At 32.7% G+C, this 19,751-nt stretch overlaps 1 protein-coding gene across 4 annotated transcripts in view; it reads left to right on the top strand.

Annotated features, from left to right (window-relative positions):
- Positions 1-576: 576 nt before the first annotated feature.
- The window catches only part of NANS (N-acetylneuraminic acid synthase), a 39,421-nt gene continuing 20,246 nt past the window's right edge, over positions 577-19,751 (top strand). Inside the window, exons 1-3 of one of the 4 annotated variants that reach the window (XM_068352824.1) lie at positions 577-798; positions 17,629-17,766; positions 19,385-19,600. In XM_068352824.1, the coding sequence (XP_068208925.1) occupies positions 17,638-17,766; positions 19,385-19,600 (345 nt within the window). In that variant the 5' untranslated portion in view covers positions 577-798; positions 17,629-17,637. The other 3 variants (XM_068352822.1, XM_068352823.1, XM_068352825.1) reach the window with 3 other exon arrangements.

Here is a 19,751-nt window from a genome sequence, read left to right as displayed (position 1 = left end):
CCACTGTCTTGGGGTAAAGTTCTCTTGATTGAGGGTACACTCAGGTTGACTATTCTATCTCATTTCTCTTCTTGTTTTGTTAGTTTTTATAGTTTATATATAGGAGATATCAATTTTGATGTTATTGTTCTTAAAATATTTTATTTCCTTGTTTTCTTTCCTCACTTGGCTATTTTCCCTGTTGAAGCCCCTAGGCTTATAGCATCCTGCTTTTCAGACTAGGGCTGTAGCTTAGTAAGTAATAATAATAATAATAATAATAATAATAATAAACTGGTGTATCCAAGCAATGCAATTCAAATAACTGTTGAAACACATAACGGACAAGTTTTAAACCTATCAGAAAACAGCATATTAACGTAAACCTTAAATTCCTAAATGATTTTGTTTAAACACGCGAGAAGCTTGGTCCCCCTGGAGTATTAGTTTACAATCTCTCTCTCTCTCTCTCTCTCTCTCTCTCTCTCTCTCTCTCTTTCCCGCCAATTGAGATTTCAGTTTAAACCGAGACTCTCCTCCTCCTTTTACTGTGTCACGTCAGTCGTTATTTCGTTCTTACCCAATACGGATGTATAAACTGCCATACTGAGATATTTAAATATGGTTATCATAGTGAGCCTCAAACATATATAAACGAAGTTAAAGATAGTCCCAACACTCTTGTGTATAATTTAGGTATACCGAGAATACACACCTCACAGTGACTTCGTTGTGTAATGTCTTATGTAACGTATTTCATGTTATCTCCGCCCAACGTCTGTGATTTATGTGTGATTCATCAAAGATAGCTGAGTAAAGGTAAGTTCAACAGAAGTTTAAACTGTAACTTTAAGATTTATTGTAGTTAAGTTAAATTAACTTTGCACCACGTTACGCTTATACCATAAGCAAACATAATTTATGATGGTACGTATGTGGTTTTTATCTTTTTTATAATATACATATATTAAAGTAGTAAAAAACCCTTCTTTTTATCGTTTATATATGAAATATCTATTTTAATGTTATTGTTTATAAAGTATCTTATTTTAATTGTTCATTACTTCTTATATCGTTAATTTATTTCCTTATTTCCTTTCCTCACTGGATAATTTTTCCCTGTTGGAGCCCTTGGGCTTATAGCATCTTGCTTTTTCAATTAGGGTTGTAGCTTAGCAAGTAGTAATAATAATAATAATAATAATAATAATAATGCATAGATCTGTTTGGATTGCAATATAAAGTTAAACTTTGGAAAATGTAATTTTATCAAATATCAGTATCCAAAATTATTATTGTCCTATAGGTATAACTTTAATTAGACAAACTAAAGGTCTAACTGCAATTAGACAAAATAGAGGTCTAACTTCAAATCGACTGGTACTAGATGTCTAACTTCAATTAGACAGAAACTATAGGTTTAATTTAAAGTAGACTGGTACTAGAGGTCTAACTTTAATTAGACAAACTAAAGGTCTAACTGCAATTAGACAAAATAGAGGCTTAACTTCAAATAGACTGGTATTAGATGTCCAACTTCAATTAGACAGAAACTATAGGTTTAATTTCAAGTAGACTGGTACTAGAGGTTTAACTTCAATTAGACAAAATAGAGGTCTAACTTTAATTAGACAGGTATTAGAATTCTAACTTCAATAAGATAGAAACTAAAGGTCTGAGCTCAATTAGACAGGAACTATAGGTTTGATTTCAAACAGTTGTACTAGAGGTCTAATTTCAATTAGACTTGTATTTCAAATAGACAGAAACTAGATGCCTAACTTCACTTAGAACTGCATTGTGGGTCAAACTTCAGTTAAACGGTGTCTAGAGGCACAATTCACTAGTTTGAAACTAGTTGTTTGGAATAGACAAATGTCTAAAATTAGACGAGCCTATATGTCTAAAATTAGACTAGCCAGTGTCTAAAATTAGACTAGCCTATGTCTAAAATTAGACTAGTCTGTCTAAAATTAGACTAGCTTATGTCTAAAATTAGACTAGTCTATGTCTAGAATTAGACTAGTTTATGTCTAAAATTAGACTAGCCGATATGTATAAACTTCTATTACACTAAACTGTCTAAACTTCTATTACACTAAACTATGTCTAAACTTCTATTACACTAAAAATATGTCTAAACTTCAATTAGATTGGAATATGAGTCTGACTTACACGGGACATAAGCCTAACTTCAATTGAACTGGCAATAATAGTCGAACTTAAATTCAAAACAATCCATTAAACTTCACAAGAGAGATTTAAAACTTCCGATAAGAATGGCTTTATAACAAAAGAATATCCTCTTTAACGTCCTCCACCCATCAAACAAATGAAAGAAGAAATGAAAAATACCAGGAGAAAAATAACTTTAAAAAGTTCCTTCTAAATGTTATGTACTGGTAGAAAGATATCTCTGGATGGGTTAAACAAATTTCTTTTTGGTGACTTTCACCTGAACTATAATGTTTATTAAGATTTAAATAGAGAAAAACACATTTATCAACATTACGTGTCTATATATATATATATATATATATATATATGTGTGTGTATATATATGTATATATATGTGTATATATATGTATATATATGTATATATATATATATATATATGTATATATATATATATATATATATATATATATGTGTGTGTGTGTATATATATATACATATATATATATATATATATATAACTTAGCATATAATTTATGGCATAAAATTAGAAAACTATTTTCAAATTTACAAAATACGTAACCAGGACCTCTCTCTCTCTCTCTCTCTCTCTCTCTCTCTCTCTCTCTCTAATTTAGTTTAAGCGCAACGTGTTCCCAAGGTTTTAGAGTATTAATCGGATCCTTAAGTCTAAACTCTCCTTAACGAAAGTGAAGGATGGATAATGAATAAGACTCGAAGGAAAGGAGGATTAAGATGAAGGATTCACGTAAGTGGGATATAAAGGGTGAGGAATTGTTAAACTGTCATCGTATGTGAATGGATGGAACAGTCGAATTATTCTTGTTAGATCAAAATAAAATAGCGTTGATGTTAAATGTCTCTCAAGGTATTATTATTATTATTATTATTATTATTATTATTATTATTATTATTATTATTATTATTATTATTATTAGCTAACTACAACCCTAGTTGAAAAAAAAAAAACAGGATGCTATAAGCCCAAGGGATCCAACATGGAAAATAGCTCAGTGAGGCAAGGCAATGAGGAAACATAAAATAGCGTGCGAGTACACCTTCAAGCAAGAGAACTCTACCCCAAGACAGTGGAATACAGTGGTATAGAGACTATTATTATTATTATTATTATTATTATTATTATTATTATTATTATTACTTGCTAAGCTACAACCCTAGTTGGAAAAGCAGGATGCTATAAGCCCAGGGCTCCAACAGGGAAAATAGCCCAGTGAGGAAATTAAACAGGAAAAATAAAATATAAGAACAGTGACAACATTGAAACATATTTTCCTTTATACACGAGACCCTTTGCGTCAATAGGCGTAAGAGGAGATGATGATATATACTATAAAATCTTTAACAAAACAAGTGGAAGAGAAAAAAAAAAGATAAGAGTAGTGTGCCCGAGTGTACCCTCAAGCAAGATTGGAGAACAATGGTTTGATTTTGGAGTGTCCTCCTCCAAGAAGAGCTGACTAACATAGTTAAAGAATAATGCTCTCCAATCTCTCTTTCATTGTTGAATGGCCTCCCCGGTCCAAGCGAGGATATGTGGCCCAAATTCCATTAATCCAAAATATTAACTTGAATTATACCATTCGTTACAAATTCCTTTACACCTGGCGTATGGAAAATAAACCGAACGATAGTGGGCAATCGGATTACAATTTCAACATTAATATTTTTCTAGGCAAACTAGGGTGAAGAAAATTCGGTTAAGAAACATGGCCTAAATTTACTTAATTTCGACAGGGGGATCTTAACTACACTAAATACGTATATACGAACAAACTTACATGAACTGAGTGCTACACGCAAGCGAGTGATAACATTTCCTTCAGTCGACACATAGACTTATACTATATTAATATGTTTAATAAATAGTACTTTTGATGTTTATAAAGATAATTTTATGTAAGTTTAATAAATTGTACTTTTGATGTTTATAAAGATAATTTTGTTTAGCATTACTGTTTTTTTAATAATCAACTCTCTCGTTCTCTGTTTTTAAACGTAGCTATCCAATTAGGTCTATCTACATTAGAACGTATGTATATTGTGATTATCCATTTTCCCAGTCATTATGTTTCTGTAAACGCGTATAAAATCAATGATAAACCGCTAAAATATTAAAGCTATTTAAATAAGTCACTTGTCAGATATTTTGACATCGTTCCTCTTTTCTTAAGTGACAAAAAACACACACAAACACACATACACACACACACACACTTGACACTAAATATCTCTATCACTCTTAAACTAAATTATATCATCTATTATCTCTACGTCTAGCTATTTTCGGCCTTGCAGTACTGGGTAAAAATATGGTAGTCACACCCACACTTAAGCCGTCCTCCTAACACACGCCCAGTTAGCTTGCAGGCCTTTAATTACGGTTTGCTTCACGCGTTTGTCCTATTGCTTGCTTGTTTGCTTGCTATCTTATTGGGGCAGTATCTTCTCTAGGCTCAATATATCTCTGATGGTGGATAAATTTTATAACTCATGATTTATCTTTTTATTCGGTTTCCAATAATGGAGGGATTTTTTTTTCAATTATTACTATCAGCAAGGCTACAACTCAAGTTGGAAAAAAAAACAGGATGCTACAAGCCCAAGGGCTCCAACAGGAAAAAAAAATAGCCCAGTGAGGATAGCCCAGTTACGAAAGGAAACAGGAGAATAGATAATATATAAGAGAATAATGGAGGAAGAATATGAAATATCTTAAGATCAGTAACAACGTTAAAATAAATGTTAATATAAACTATGAAGACAAAACTCATGTCAACCTGTTCAACATAAAACATAGGCTGCAAGTTTTAACTTCTGAACGTATTATCCAGCCATATGTGTGGAAAATTCTTATTAAATTTCTTGGAGTGTCTTATTGCATTAACCTTGTCTGCATACGAACAATGAGGTTAAACTAAGCACTCCAGCTCACCCAGGAATCGAATATGGTGAGGCAACCGTCCTATCCCCTTTCGATATCCATACATTATCCTTACCCACACATAATATCCTTACATTACCCTGTAACAATGTAAATAAGATAATAGCAATGATAAACACTATTTAAAATTATATATGACGATAAATACCTCGATATATAAAGAAGGGCGTAAAGAATCTAAAAAGCCTAGGTCTACAGATCCATATCTTATAATTGAATGTATGTAGTGACAGATAAGGCCCAAACGGGTTGTATATATGTATAGGCCTATAGGCTTATTTTCATTAATCATAGATAATGTGTTTAGCGACGTGCTTGTGAATGTAATAATAATAATAATAATAATAATAATAATAACCAGTCCGCCGGTAGGTCTCCTCATAAGGTATATTATTATTATTATTATTATTATTATTATTATTACTTGCTAAGCTACAACCCTAGTTGGAAAAGCAAGATGCTATAAGCCCAGGGGACCCAACAGGGAAAATAGCCCAGTGAGGAAAGGAAACAAGGAAAAATATATTTTAAAAACAATGACATTTAAATAAATATTTCCTATATAAACTATGAAAACTAACAAAACATAAAGGAAGAGAAACGAGATAGAATACGCCTGAGTGTACCCCCAAGCAAGAGAACTCTAACCCCAGACAGTGGAAGACCGTGGTGCAGAGGCTACGGCTATATAACATCTGTTCTAACGTTTTTCCTAATCTGGATATAGTTCTTATTCTATATTTATTATTTGCCATGTAATTTATTCATTTCCTTATTTCCCTTCCTCACTGGGCTATTTTTCCCGATTGGAGCCCCTAGACTTATAGCATACTATAGCATGCTATAGGCCTAGCATTATGCTTCTCCAACTAGGATTGTAGCTTAACTAACAACAACAACAATAATAAATAATAATAATAATAATGAGACAATGTACTAACAACAACAACAACAACAACAATAATAACAATAATAATAATAATAATAATGAGGCAATGAATACCTTTCCTAGTATTATATAAATTGATCATTACTTTTCTTGTAGCCTTTATTAGCTTTCCTCACTGGGCTATTTTCCCCTGTTGGTGCCCTTAGATTTATAGCTTCCAGCTTTACCAACCAGGTTTGTAACTTAGCTATTATTATTATTAAACTCCGAAGGGAAACAAAGGACACCTCCCCCCCCCCCCCCCCCAGACAATACACGTAAGTCTGTGGGCCGGTCTACACACACTACGTCAATACAGTGACTCATAGTTCAAGGTTTTTTTCCCAGACATTGCAGTCTTAGGCCTAAGACAAATTAACGGGAATAGAGGCCTACGTCACCTTAGGCCTTTTCATGCAACGTAGGTTACTGCAGTCATTAACAGGTAACTTGCATGAGGGTAGAATGCAAAACCGCATACGATTCTCTATGCATTTAGAGATTTGAAAAATTAATTCCGTTAAGTATATTTATTCCATTGGAATTTATGAGAGATATCATTTATACGTTTAGGCCTTACAACTGTTGTTTTCCATCTAGACCAAAAGAAAAAAAAAAACATTTGTATCAATAATGCAGAAAACATAACCCCTTTAACGCGAAACCTTCTCTTCTACTTACAAACTCGCTGAACTGGGTGGGGGTTTACTCCATTTAGGACTGGAACATGGTCAAGCGTAGCCTAACGATGACCTTAGGTCAAAAATCCCTCGGCCACGCATTTCAACACGTCAGTAAATACTGAAGGTGTAAAAACGGGACGAGATTGCAGCATGTGAGTCCTGATATGCACACAGTAGAACGACACTAGCGCCGCCACCAGCTCTGCGGCGGCCGACGACACTAACAGGATCAATGAGTGACGCTTGAACCTCGTTAACTCAAATAAGGCTATTTGACTGTTCGGGAATTCATTCCTTGTTACAAGTGGCAATGATGCGAATTACATTTTTTATTCTTGCGCTACCTATCAAGAGCACCATGCTTTAATTTCACCGGCAGAATGAAAACTGATCGCTTTAGAAGTGTTAAGCATCTATGGTCGGCGCACCTTCAGTCTGGGCCTCGTTAACTCAAACAAGGCTATTTGACTGTTCATGAATTAATTGCTTGTTCTGATTGGTAATGCTGCGTATTATACATTTTAGTCTTCCGCTGCCTAGCAACAGTACCGCGATTTAAATTCGCCGGCGGGATATAAACTGATCGCATTAAAAGTGTTGAGCATCTATGGTCGGCGCACCTTCAGGGCCAGCTGACTTGCGTGGATGCTGCCTCTAGATGTAAACAAACAGTCACGCCCTCAGGTTAGTAATACATCATTCGGTTATCATTTAAGTCACATTTCTCACGCGTTTCCGATCGTCTTGCCCCCCGAATAAGTGCTTCCGGCGTCGACGGGACAGGTGGTTGGGAAGACGGAGATTGTGAGCGCGGGGGGAACAAAGAGCTTGGGGGTCGGGACGAAAACTCAGTTCTGAGTATGGTCTGTAACCTGGTGGGAGGTCGTCTTTGGATTCAGTGCTACAGACGGTGAAATGCTTCTCTCTGGACATTATTACTATCAGCTAAGCTGCGACCCTAGTTGGAAAAGCAGGATGCTATAAGTCCTAGGGCTCCAAGGAAAAAACTACCCAGTGATTAATGAAAATAAAATAATTACACTACAATGGAAGTAATGAACAATTGAAATAATTTATTTCAAGAAAAGCAACATTAAAATTGTGATAGTTCTTATACATTTTAAACTGTAGGAGGAATTTACCGGTGAAGAACAAATTGGATAATATTTACCCAGCCTTGGATTTTGAGGGAGTGCTAATAGAAATTCGTTGGAGGAACCCAGCCCGTATTAAAAAGTAATTAGTGCTATCGTGAGATTTAGTGACGTTTTAGTTTATAAGGTTTTTAAATGTAAGTTACTAGGCTATATATATATATATATATATATGTGTGTGTGTATTTTACACTTAGCATGCATAATTCAGTATTAGAATTTGTGTTAACATAAATATATATATATATATATATATATAGCGTGTGTCTGTTTGCGCGCGCGCCTGCCCACGTCTTTTCTTATTAAGGTAAGTGCATCCATTTCGTAATCATGCCAGAATGCCTGCAGATATGTGCAAGTCTTACAAATAGTAAAGGTCATATATTTAACTGGTTATTGTGTTTAGGAAATATATATATATATATATATATATAGAGAGAGAGAGAGAGAGAGAGAGAGAGAGAGAGAGAGATAGCTTTACGAGTTTACTTCACTGGGCCCGTGTTGGACGTTGTCAAGTGTTAGCTGGTTTCATTGGCCTAAGGTTCGAAGTTCTAAGTATTAGAATTTTATATAATTTCATCATATATCAGAAAAAAAATATGCATTTGTTATCTTTCGCAATTATGTTAATTATCTTCCCGTTAATCAACGACTTGCTTACCCCGATTAAAGATAACGAGAGAGAGAGAGAGAGAGAGAGAGAGAGAGAGAGAGAGAGAGAGAGATGGCTTGATAAATAACGTATTGCATTATAATCTCAAAGCCAATAGCCATCCTGCTGGGTTAGTGGTTCATGTGGGGAGGTTGAGTTGTTTATCCCGACACTCTAGGTTTAGGAGAAGTGGACTCCTTCATGTGGGGCTTATTGGAGGGGTGGAGTGGATCGCCCTCATATTCCATTAATGGGTGAATAGGATACCTTGATGTTCTTGTTGGATGATATAGGATAAATTGTCTATTGTAGTGATTGGATAAACTGGGTCTGTGGTGATAAGACTAACTTGGTTTAATCTAGGTTCTATTGATTGGTAAACTCGGTCTAATGAAGTAATGATCATTCGGATCTATCTACTATGAATTAGACGAACATTATAGATATATTGATATAAGTATTTGATTTTAAAGTATTTAGTTATATTTGATAGCCTTTGAGTGTGTATACACACAACTGTTTGTTTAAACAATAGGCCTAAAGCCAACTCTATTATAGTAAGACTATTGTCCTTGACTTTAGTCCAGTCTCTCTCTCTCTCTCTCTCTCTCTCTCTCTCTCTCTCATTAGATAATTGGTTTCAGATTAAAGAGACATTAAACCAACTCCCAACGGCGTCCAACCCTTATAGAAATCAACTTTAATGTCGATTCTAAGACTAGTCCCAGGAAATAAACTTTCCGGTTTTTCCCTAAAAAAAGTACTTAGACTTATACATCATTAGTAAGAAGAAATTATGAACTACGAAATTTATGAGAGAGAGAGAGAGAGAGAGAGAGAGAGAGAGAGAGAGAGAGAGAAGACAAATGGCTCATATCGATCCATCTCTCCGTTATAGAAAACCTCGATGGATCCGGGAATTCGCTAATGGAACTCCAAAAGGGAAAGAAGGGGGGTGGGGGTTGGCAGTTGATCATGAGAGGGGGAAAATTGGGGGGTGTTCCATCATGGGGAAAGAGGGGGGGGGGGAGAAGTGGTTGAATTGGCGTCCAGTTTTTTTATTTTATTTTTCTATTTCGATTGGAGGCGTTTAATGTGCCACTGGTGACATTGTTATTCAAGTAGGTCTGGTAACTTTAAAGATAGACGCAGTTGCTTATTTGTGGTGTGTTGGAACAGGGCGTTGCTTCTTGTCACAGAGAAATGGGTTATAATGCTTATGTAAGTATATATAGTCTCTCTCTCTCTCTCTCTCTCTCTCTCTCTCTCTCTCTCTCATTAGCATTTCGTCATACCCTTTCTCCTATCGCTCCATTCACCCCCCCTCTTCCTGGTGCTTATATATACTTAAACCATTCTGTTATCATTCATTCTTTTCCCATGACGATACAATTCAAAATACTAAATTAAATCTCTTTTTATAATAATGATTGCCTTTCTACTCTTATTATACTGCCATTACGAGTTATTTTTATTTTTTTAGGATTGCGTACTGGTATATATATATATATATATATATACTGTATATATAAGCGCATAAATAACACTCGGGTACATTATCATATTTTTCTTCCTCTTGTTTTGTTAAAGTGTTTATAGTTTATACAGGAGATATTTATTTCAATATTACTCTTCTTAAAATATTTAATTTTTCCTCGTTTCCTTTCATCACTGGGCTATTTTCCCTGTTGGAGCCCCTAGGCTTATAGCATCCTGCTTTTCCATCTAAACTAGTGTTGTAGCTTAGCAAGTAATAATAATGATACATATATATATATATATATATATATATATTTATGTGTGTGTGTGTATGTGTGTGTGTGTACATACCCCTGAAGATCGGACACAATTGAAGCCGAACTGAATGCACCCGCGCCAAACATCCAGCTTTTGTGTCCCAATATCCAAAGAATACTTTAGAAGTTTAGATAAAGTTCTATACGAGAAGTATGCTGGTCTACGTATTGTGAGATATTAAGATATTACCCTTTACACTTCTACAATTTCTATTTTTGGTTGATAGATGGAAAAATATTTGAATTCCAGTCTTCGGTTGAGTTCTCTTGCTTGAAGGTACACTTGGGTGCACTGTTCTATCTGTTTCTTTTTTCCTTCGGGCTGTTTTACCTGTTGAAGCCCTTGGGCTTATAACATCCTGCTTTTCCAAATAGTGTTGTAGATTAGCTAATAATAATAATAATAATAATAATAATAATAATAATAATAATAATAATAATAATAAGTCCACACCAGGCTCCTTCAACCTTTGCGTTATATTAACAGTAACGGACTAGCAGTCTAGTACAAGTAGGCTATATTAATTTGTTGAGGGAAATAAAACTTATATATATATATATATATATATATATATATATATATATATATATATACATACATACACACACACACACACACACACATATATATATATATATATATATATATATTTATTTCCCTCGGTGTTATATTGCATTTTCCCCCTTCTTCAATTACGTTTCGATTAATATGGATTTATTTTCTCTTTTTTTTCTTATGTTCAATAATATGGATGTCTGGTTATCAACGTTATTTCATCTTATATGTTGATTTGATGAGCAGAAAATGCCATTGGCGCCACATGGACCTGATATCCACCCATTATTTAGATTATTATTATTATTATTATTATTATTATTATTATTATTATTATTATTATTGTTGTTGTTGTTGTTGTTGTTGTTGAATAGAGTATAGTTAGTTGAGTAAAATTATTTCCTCGACTTTTGGGAAACGTGATGTCTCGTATCAGAGTTCTTTGAGAGAGAGAGAGAGAGAGAGAGAGAGAGAGAGAGAGAGAGTTCATTGAGGTTTGGATGAGAAATTCCATTTTGAGGTCATTCCATTTTAATGATGATTTTAGATTCTACACTTAGGAAGTACAGCCTCTCTCTCTCTCTCTCTCTCTCTCTCTCTCTCTCTCTCTCTCTACGTCCACTATTCACTGGTTTATCCAATAGAGGCACACTAGGCCTAAGTGACTTAATAACTAACTGATCTCTTTGTAAGTCATTATGTGTTGTGATATGCTCTATTTCTGTATAAGGATTTGAGTGTCCCTTTTTCTAATGATTTGCTGGTAAGAGTTGGAAATGGTACCGTTATGAAATATTAATGTACAGATGTTACAATGTCGAAAGACATGCTCTTCTTGTCATAGATGCTATATTTCGTTGTTTCTTAGTTTAAGTTTCTGTACTCTATACAGAAAAGTGAACCAGTGAATAGAATTTTTTATTGTATGTATGCGGGTAAACACACACACACACACACTATATATATATATATATATATATGTATATATATATATATATATATATATATATATATATATATGTATATATATATATATATATATGTATATATATATATATATATATATGTGTGTGTGTGTGTGTGTGTGTGTGTGTGTGTGGACCAAGTAATACTCTGGTGCAAAAAAAAAAAAGAATATTGAACGATTCTACGAAACTTGAAGAATTCATTGAAATTAAACTAGTCAAGATTTACCCAATTGTTGATTTTTATGTGGTTTTTTTTACACACATACACACACACACACACACACACATATATATATATATATATATATATGTGTGTGTGTGTGTGTGTGTGCTTGCGTGCGTGCGTGTACATTCATAGACCAGTTTATCGTCCCGAGCACGATATCTTAATTAAAGCCTCTCTTTGACGAGGGATTTAAGACTTTGAATAAGTACCATATAACTCGTTTATCACCTCCTCGTAATCCTTAGTCATGAGTAATGAATCCCAGCTTCCATTTCCATTATTATTCTAATGACAAATTTAATTACATATTATATACCATCTTATTATTTTTCTTAAGCAAGTTTAATTGAGTCCCTCTTTGTTTTGTTTATATTATCCCATTTTCTTTATGTTTTCGTATTTCTCGTATGATTTATATTGGATTATGGACAAGGTCTATAGATATAATGATATATCCTTATCTCGTTGGGTTGCTTATGGTAAGTGGGTCCTTTATCCAAGTAGGATTGCAGCAATATAGGCCTAAGTGCCTGAAATTTTTCAGGATACCAGGTTTAAAATTATAAGTGTTTTAAATTTATCACAGTATAAGTTTTAGAATTGTAAGTGTTTTAAATTTATCAGGATACAAGGTTTAGAAATATAAGTGTCTTGAATTTATTACGAAAGCAGGTTTAGAAATATAAGTTTCTTGAATTTATTACGATAGCAGGTTTAGAAATATAAGTGTCTTGAATTTATTATGATAGCAGGTTTAGAAATATAAGTGTCTTGAATTTATTACGAAAGCAGGTTTAGAAATATGTCTTGAATTTATTACGATAGCAGGTTTAGAAATATAAGTGTCTTGAATTTATTACGATACCAGGTTTAGAAATATAAGTGTCTTGAATTTATTACGATAGCAGGTTTAGAAATATAAGTGTCTTGAATTTATTACGATAGCAGGTTTAGAAATATAAGTGTCTTGAATTTATTACGATAGCAGGTTTAGAAATATAAGTGTCTTGAATTTATTACGATAGCAGGTTTAGAAATATAAGTTTCTTGAATTTATTACGATAGCAGGTTTAGAAATATAAGTGTCTTGAATTTATTACGAAAGCAGGTTTAGAAATATAAGTGTCTTGAATTGATTACGATAGCAGGTTTAGAAATATAAGTGTCTTGAATTTATTACGAAAGCAGGTTTAGAAATATAAGTGTCTTGAATTTATTACGAAAGCAGGTTTAGAAATATAAGTGTCTTGAATTTATTACGATACCAGGTTTAGAAATATAAGTGTCTTGAATTTATTACGATAGCAGGTTTAGAAATATAAGTTTCTTGAATTTATTACGATAGCAGGTTTAGAAATATAAGTGTTTTGAATTTATTACGAAAGCAGGTTTAGAAATATAAGTGTTTTGAATTTATTACGATAGCAGGTTTAGAAATATAAGTGTCTTGAATTTATTACGATAGCAGGTTTAGAAATATAAGTGTCTTGAATTTATTACGATAGCAGGTTTAGAAATATAAGTGTCTTGAATTTATTACGAAAGCAGGTTTAGAAATATAAGTGTCTTGAATTTATTACGAAAGCAGGTTTAGAAATATAAGTGTTTTGAATTTATTACGAAAGCAGGTTTAGAAATATAAGTGTTTTGAATTTATTACGATAGCAGGTTTAGAAATATAAGTGTCTTGAATTTATTACGATAGCAGGTTTAGAAATATAAGTTTCTTGAATTTATTACGATACCAGGTTTAGAAATATAAGTGTCTTGAATTTATTACGAAAGCAGGTTTAGAAATATAAGTGTCTTGAATTGATTACGATAGCAGGTTTAGAAATATAAGTGTCTTGAATTTATTACGATAGCAGGTTTAGAAATATAAGTGTCTTGAATTTATTACGATACCAGGTTTAGAAATATAAGTGTCTTGAATTTATTACGAAAGCAGGTTTAGAAATATAAGTGTCTTGAATTGATTACGATAGCAGGTTTAGAAATATAAGTGTCTTGAATTTATTACGATAGCAGGTTTAGAAATATAAGTGTCTTGAATTTATTACGATAGCAGGTTTAGAAATATAAGTGTCTTGAATTTATTACGAAAGCAGGTTTAGAAATATAAGTGTCTTGAATTTATTACGATAGCAGGTTTAGAAATATAAGTGTTTTGAATTTATTACGAAAGCAGGTTTAGAAATATAAGTGTCTTGAATTTATTACGAAAGCAGGTTTAGAAATATAAGTGTCTTGAATTGATTACGATAGCAGGTTTAGAAATATAAGTGTCTTGAATTTATTACGAAAGCAGGTTTAGAAATATAAGTGTCTTGAATTTATTACGAAAGCAGGTTTAGAAATATAAGTGTCTTGAATTTATTACGATACCAGGTTTAGAAATATAAGTGTCTTGAATTTATTACGAAAGCAGGTTTAGAAATATAAGTTTCTTGAATTTATTACGATAGCAGGTTTAGAAATATAAGTGTTTTGAATTTATTACGAAAGCAGGTTTAGAAATATAAGTGTTTTGAATTTATTACGATAGCAGGTTTAGAAATATAAGTGTCTTGAATTTATTACGATAGCAGGTTTAGAAATATAAGTTTCTTGAATTTATTATGATAGCAGGTTTAGAAATATAAGTGTTTTTGAATTTATTACGAAAGCAGGTTTAGAAATATAAGTGTTTTGAATTTATTACAATAGCAGGTTTAGAAATATAAGTGTTTTGAATTTATTACGAAAGCAGGTTTAGAAATATAAGTGTTTTGAATTTATTACGATAGCAGGTTTAGAAATATAAGTGTCTTGAATTTATTACGATAGCAGGTTTAGAAATATAAGTTTCTTGAATTTATTACGATACCAGGTTTAGAAATATAAGTGTCTTGAATTTATTACGAAAGCAGGTTTAGAAATATAAGTGTCTTGAATTGATTACGATAGCAGGTTTAGAAATATAAGTGTCTTGAATTTATTACGATACCAGGTTTAGAAATATAAGTGTCTTGAATTTATTACGATAGCAGGTTTAGAAATATAAGTGTCTTGAATTTATTACGAAAGCAGGTTTAGAAATATAAGTGTCTTGAATTTATTACGAAAGCAGGTTTAGAAATATAAGTGTCTTGAATTTATTACGATACCAGGTTTAGAAATATAAGTGTCTTGAATTTATTACGATAGCAGGTTTAGAAATATAAGTTTCTTGAATTTATTACGATAGCAGGTTTAGAAATATAAGTGTCTTGAATTTATTACGAAAGCAGGTTTAGAAATATAAGTGTTTTGAATTTATTACGATAGCAGGTTTAGAAATATAAGTGTCTTGAATTTATTACGATAGCAGGTTTAGAAATATAAGTGTCTTGAATTTATTACGATAGCAGGTTTAGAAATATAAGTGTCTTGAATTTATTACGAAAGCAGGTTTAGAAATATAAGTGTCTTGAATTTATTACGATACCAGGTTTAGAAATATAAGTGTCTTGAATTTATTACGATAGCAGGTTTAGAAATATAAGTGTCTTGAATTTATTACGATAGCAGGTTTAGAAATATAAGTGTCTTGAATTTATTACGATAGCAGGTTTAGAAATATAAGTTTCTTGAATTTATTACGATAGCAGGTTTAGAAATATAAGTGTTTTGAATTTATTACGATAGCAGGTTTAGAAATATAAGTGTCTTGAATTGATTACGATAGCAGGTTTAGAAATATAAGTGTCTTGAATTGATTACGATAGCAGGTTTAGAAATATAAGTGTCTTGAATTTATCACGCTACTACATTCAGAATTATAAGGGTTTTAAATTTATCACGATACCAGTTTTAGAATGACAAATGTTTTAAATTTATCGCTGTACAGATTTTGAAATTAAAAAGTCGAAAAATTATCACAAATGTTGCTTTATTTAAACCAGAACTTTATAGGTGTTTTGAAATACGCCCTTTATTGCCAAAGGTTGAGGTAGCCGATGTTATAACGTCCCTGACTAGTGAACGCCAGACTGGGGATCGAGTCACGCTCAAACTCGGTAGTTTCTTTGTTCGCTGTAGCCTCACCTTTTTGTGAGCTAAGGATGTGTGGTTTGGGGGAGCCTATAGGTCTATCTGCCGAGTCATCAGCAGCCATTGTCTGTCCCTCCTTGGTCCTAGTATGGGTGGAGAGGGGACTGGTGAACGCCAGACTGGTGTTCGAGTCACGCTCAAACTCGGTAGTTTCTTTGTTCGCTGTAGCCTCACCATCCTTGTGAGCTAAGGATGTGTGGTTTGGGGGAGCCTATAGGTCTATCTGCCGAGTCATCAGCAGCCATTGCCTGTCCTTCCTTGGTCCTAGTTTTGGGTGGAGAGGGGGCTTGGGCGCTGATCATAAGTATATATGGCGAGTCTTTACTCGATAGGGCAATGTAACTGTCCCTTGATTCTGCCATTCATGAGCGGCCTTTAAACCCTTAAATTGCGATTTTTTTTTAAACTGTGTAGTTTGATTGTCATTTTCCAAATTTACAAGTGTTCTAAAGCAATTCATTCTATAGATGTCCCAAGTTTGACACGTATGAAAGTTAATATTTGATGCAACATATGTTGTTTCATTGAATTAATAATATTTCATGCATTTGAAGATGTTTAGAAAGAGCATATCATACATTTGATGTTATTACATCGGGTTAAAAGTACCCTAGAGTTAAGAACATCAGAACAGGGCTTCACACAACAGATGTTTTTTTCCATTGGATTACAAAATCATAGATATTACAGGTGTTTATGTCACACAACCAGATAGCTTTATCCACTCAGTTACAAATGCATGAAGTCATACAGGTGTGTGGTATGACTATCAGACGATAGGTGTTTTTTAAAGGTAAAAAATATTCAAATGTCTGAAATTTACAAATGGCTAATATTTCCAAGTGTGTAAAATTTTCAGATGGAAAACATTTTCAAATTGTAAAATTTTCAGATGGAAAACATTTTCAAATTGTAAAATTTTCAGATGGAAAACATTTTCAAATATCTAACATTTACAAATGTCAAAAGTTTTCAATGTCTAAAATTTTTAAATGTCTAAAATTTTCAAATGTCAAAATCTTCAAATGTCAAAAATGTTCAAATTATAAAACATCCAAATGAAAACCCACTCAAATTTCTAAAATTTTCAAATGTCAAAATCTTCAAATGTCAAAAATGTTCAAATTATAAAACATCCAAATGAAAACCCACTCAAATTTCTAAAATTTTCAAATGTCAAAATCTTCAAATGTCAAAAATGTTCAAATTATAAAACATCCAAATGAAAACCCACTCAAATTTCTAAAATTTCCAAATGTCTAAAATTTTCAAATGTCAGAAATTTTTAATGTCAAAATTTAAATGTAAAAAATTTCCAAATGTCGAAATTTCCAAAATGTCTAAAATTTCCAAATGTCAAAAATTTCCAAGTGTTAAAGAATTCCAACTGTCAAAAATTTCCAAGTGTCAATTATTTTTCATGTCAAAATTTTCAAATGTCTAAAATTTGGCAGGTGTGAGGGATGGAACCGCTAGAGTTGGTCCCTGGTCGGTACATTGGGGAGGGCCAACCATGCTTCATCATCGCCGAAATTGGCCAGAATCACCAGGGAGATGTCCAGTTGGCCAAGACGTTAATCAGGAGAGCTAAGGTAAAAAAAAAAAAGAAATGTTCTTTAATGTCCGCTTTATAATTTATTTTGTTCTTGTTTATAACTTATCTCCGCTAACGAAGTTGGAAGGAGGTTATGTTTTACCCTCTGTTTGTGTGTGTGTGTGTTTGTTTGTGAACAGCTTCCTGGCCACAATTTTAATCGTAGAGTAATTAAACTTGCAGGGACATACAGCTATGTAAAAAGCTGGAAGTTATTAAATTTTGGAAGGTCAAGGTCAAAGGTCAAGCAAAATATCCAATTCACGTAATCAGCCATAAGTTTGGTCATCATTCTCACAGAGACTTCAAACATAGTTCATATTTGAGTGTATGAAAATCCACGCAAATAAGACATGTTAAGATCAAAGGTCAAGGTCAAGGTCGAGCAAAAGGTTGAGAAATAAGCTGCCGCAGCGGAGGTCTGCGCTCTACTGAGTGCCCCTCTAGTTTTGTTCTTGTTTTTAACTTTATTTAGAAAGTAATTAAAAAAAAATTATACATACATTTTTTGAAGGCAGTGACTTTTTAACTCTGAGCAAGCTTTGACTTTTTTATGTATGTTTGAACATCTAGATTTATAATTAGATGTATTATAAGGGGAGTTCGGATGTTTGATTTTCCTGTTAAAAACTCATGTAGTAGAAATTGATCTTACAGTAAATTATGGCGCCCGATAATTTAACAATTAATCAACTCATTAAAAAAATATTAATTTTTTTTTTTTTTTTTTTTTTTTTTTTTTTTTTTTTTTTTTTTTTTTTTTTTTTTTTTTAACCTGGGGTGCCTGGAGGGACTATTACCCAGAATGCAACTCGGTGCACTTGTCACTTCCTCGACATGTAACTTGATGCTGAATGGACTCCCTTGGCCCCAGCTCTTGGGCTAATGACCCACATTTCAAAAGTCAGGCAATCGAAAAGTACCTCCTACTTATACACAGATTTATTGGTAATTTTACGCATGAAAATGTTAAATTAATTCTCATTTTTAAGCATTTTTAAATTTCACAAGTCAGTCAATCATGAAGTACCACCTACTTATACGCAAAATTAAGCAAATTTATTGGTAGTTAAATGCAGAAATACAGTTAATTCCTATTTTAAAGCATTTTTTGTAAAATTTCACATGAAAATGTTAAATTAATTCTTATTTTAAAGCATCTTTAAAATTTCACAAGCCAGTCAATCATAAAGTACCACCTACTTATACGCAAAATTAAGCAAATTTATTGGTAGTTAAATCCAGAAATACGGTCAATTCCTATTTTAAAGCATTATTTGTAAAATTTCACATGAAAATGTTAAATTAATTCCCATTTTTAAGCATTTTTTTTTTTAAATTTCACAAGTCTGTGAATCATAAAGTACCACCTACTTATACGCAAAATTAAGCAAATTTATTGGTAGTTAAATCCAGAAATACGGTCAATTTCTATTTTAAAGCATTATTTTTTTCTAATTTCACAAGTCAGTCAATTTATTTTTTAAAGTATAATTTTAATTTTCACAAGTTAATTATATAATCATTAAATTCCTAATTAAAGCTCATACGCATTTTTATTGGTAATTAAAACTACATATCAATTCATATACTAATGTGTAAATTTCCCCCTGCAGGAGTGCGGCGCCGACTGCGTGAAACTACAGAAGTCCTCGCTGACGGACAAGTTCAACGGGCAGGCCCTGAACCGGCCCTACGACTCCGATCATGCCTGGGCCGATACTTACGGCAGCCACAAGCAACACCTCGAGTTCTCCCGGGACCAGTTCGTCGAACTGCAGAACTACGCCAGGGAGATTGATATACCTCTCACAGCTTCCGCTATGGACATTGTAAGAAAAAAGGGCTGTTTTTTCCTTGTATAAGTTGCTCATATGCTTAAATATTCATATGCATACTTACTTATATTATTTTTTCCATGTCTCTCTCTCCCTCTGTATTATTATTATTATTATTATTATTATTATTATTATTATTATTATT

The sequence above is a fragment of the Palaemon carinicauda genome, chromosome 29 (genome assembly GCF_036898095.1).
Source record: "Palaemon carinicauda isolate YSFRI2023 chromosome 29, ASM3689809v2, whole genome shotgun sequence".
In the NCBI taxonomy this organism is placed as follows: Eukaryota; Metazoa; Arthropoda; class Malacostraca; order Decapoda; family Palaemonidae; genus Palaemon; species Palaemon carinicauda.
Note: the sequence above shows the minus strand (reverse complement) of the source record. Positions and strands in the feature narration are given on the sequence as shown.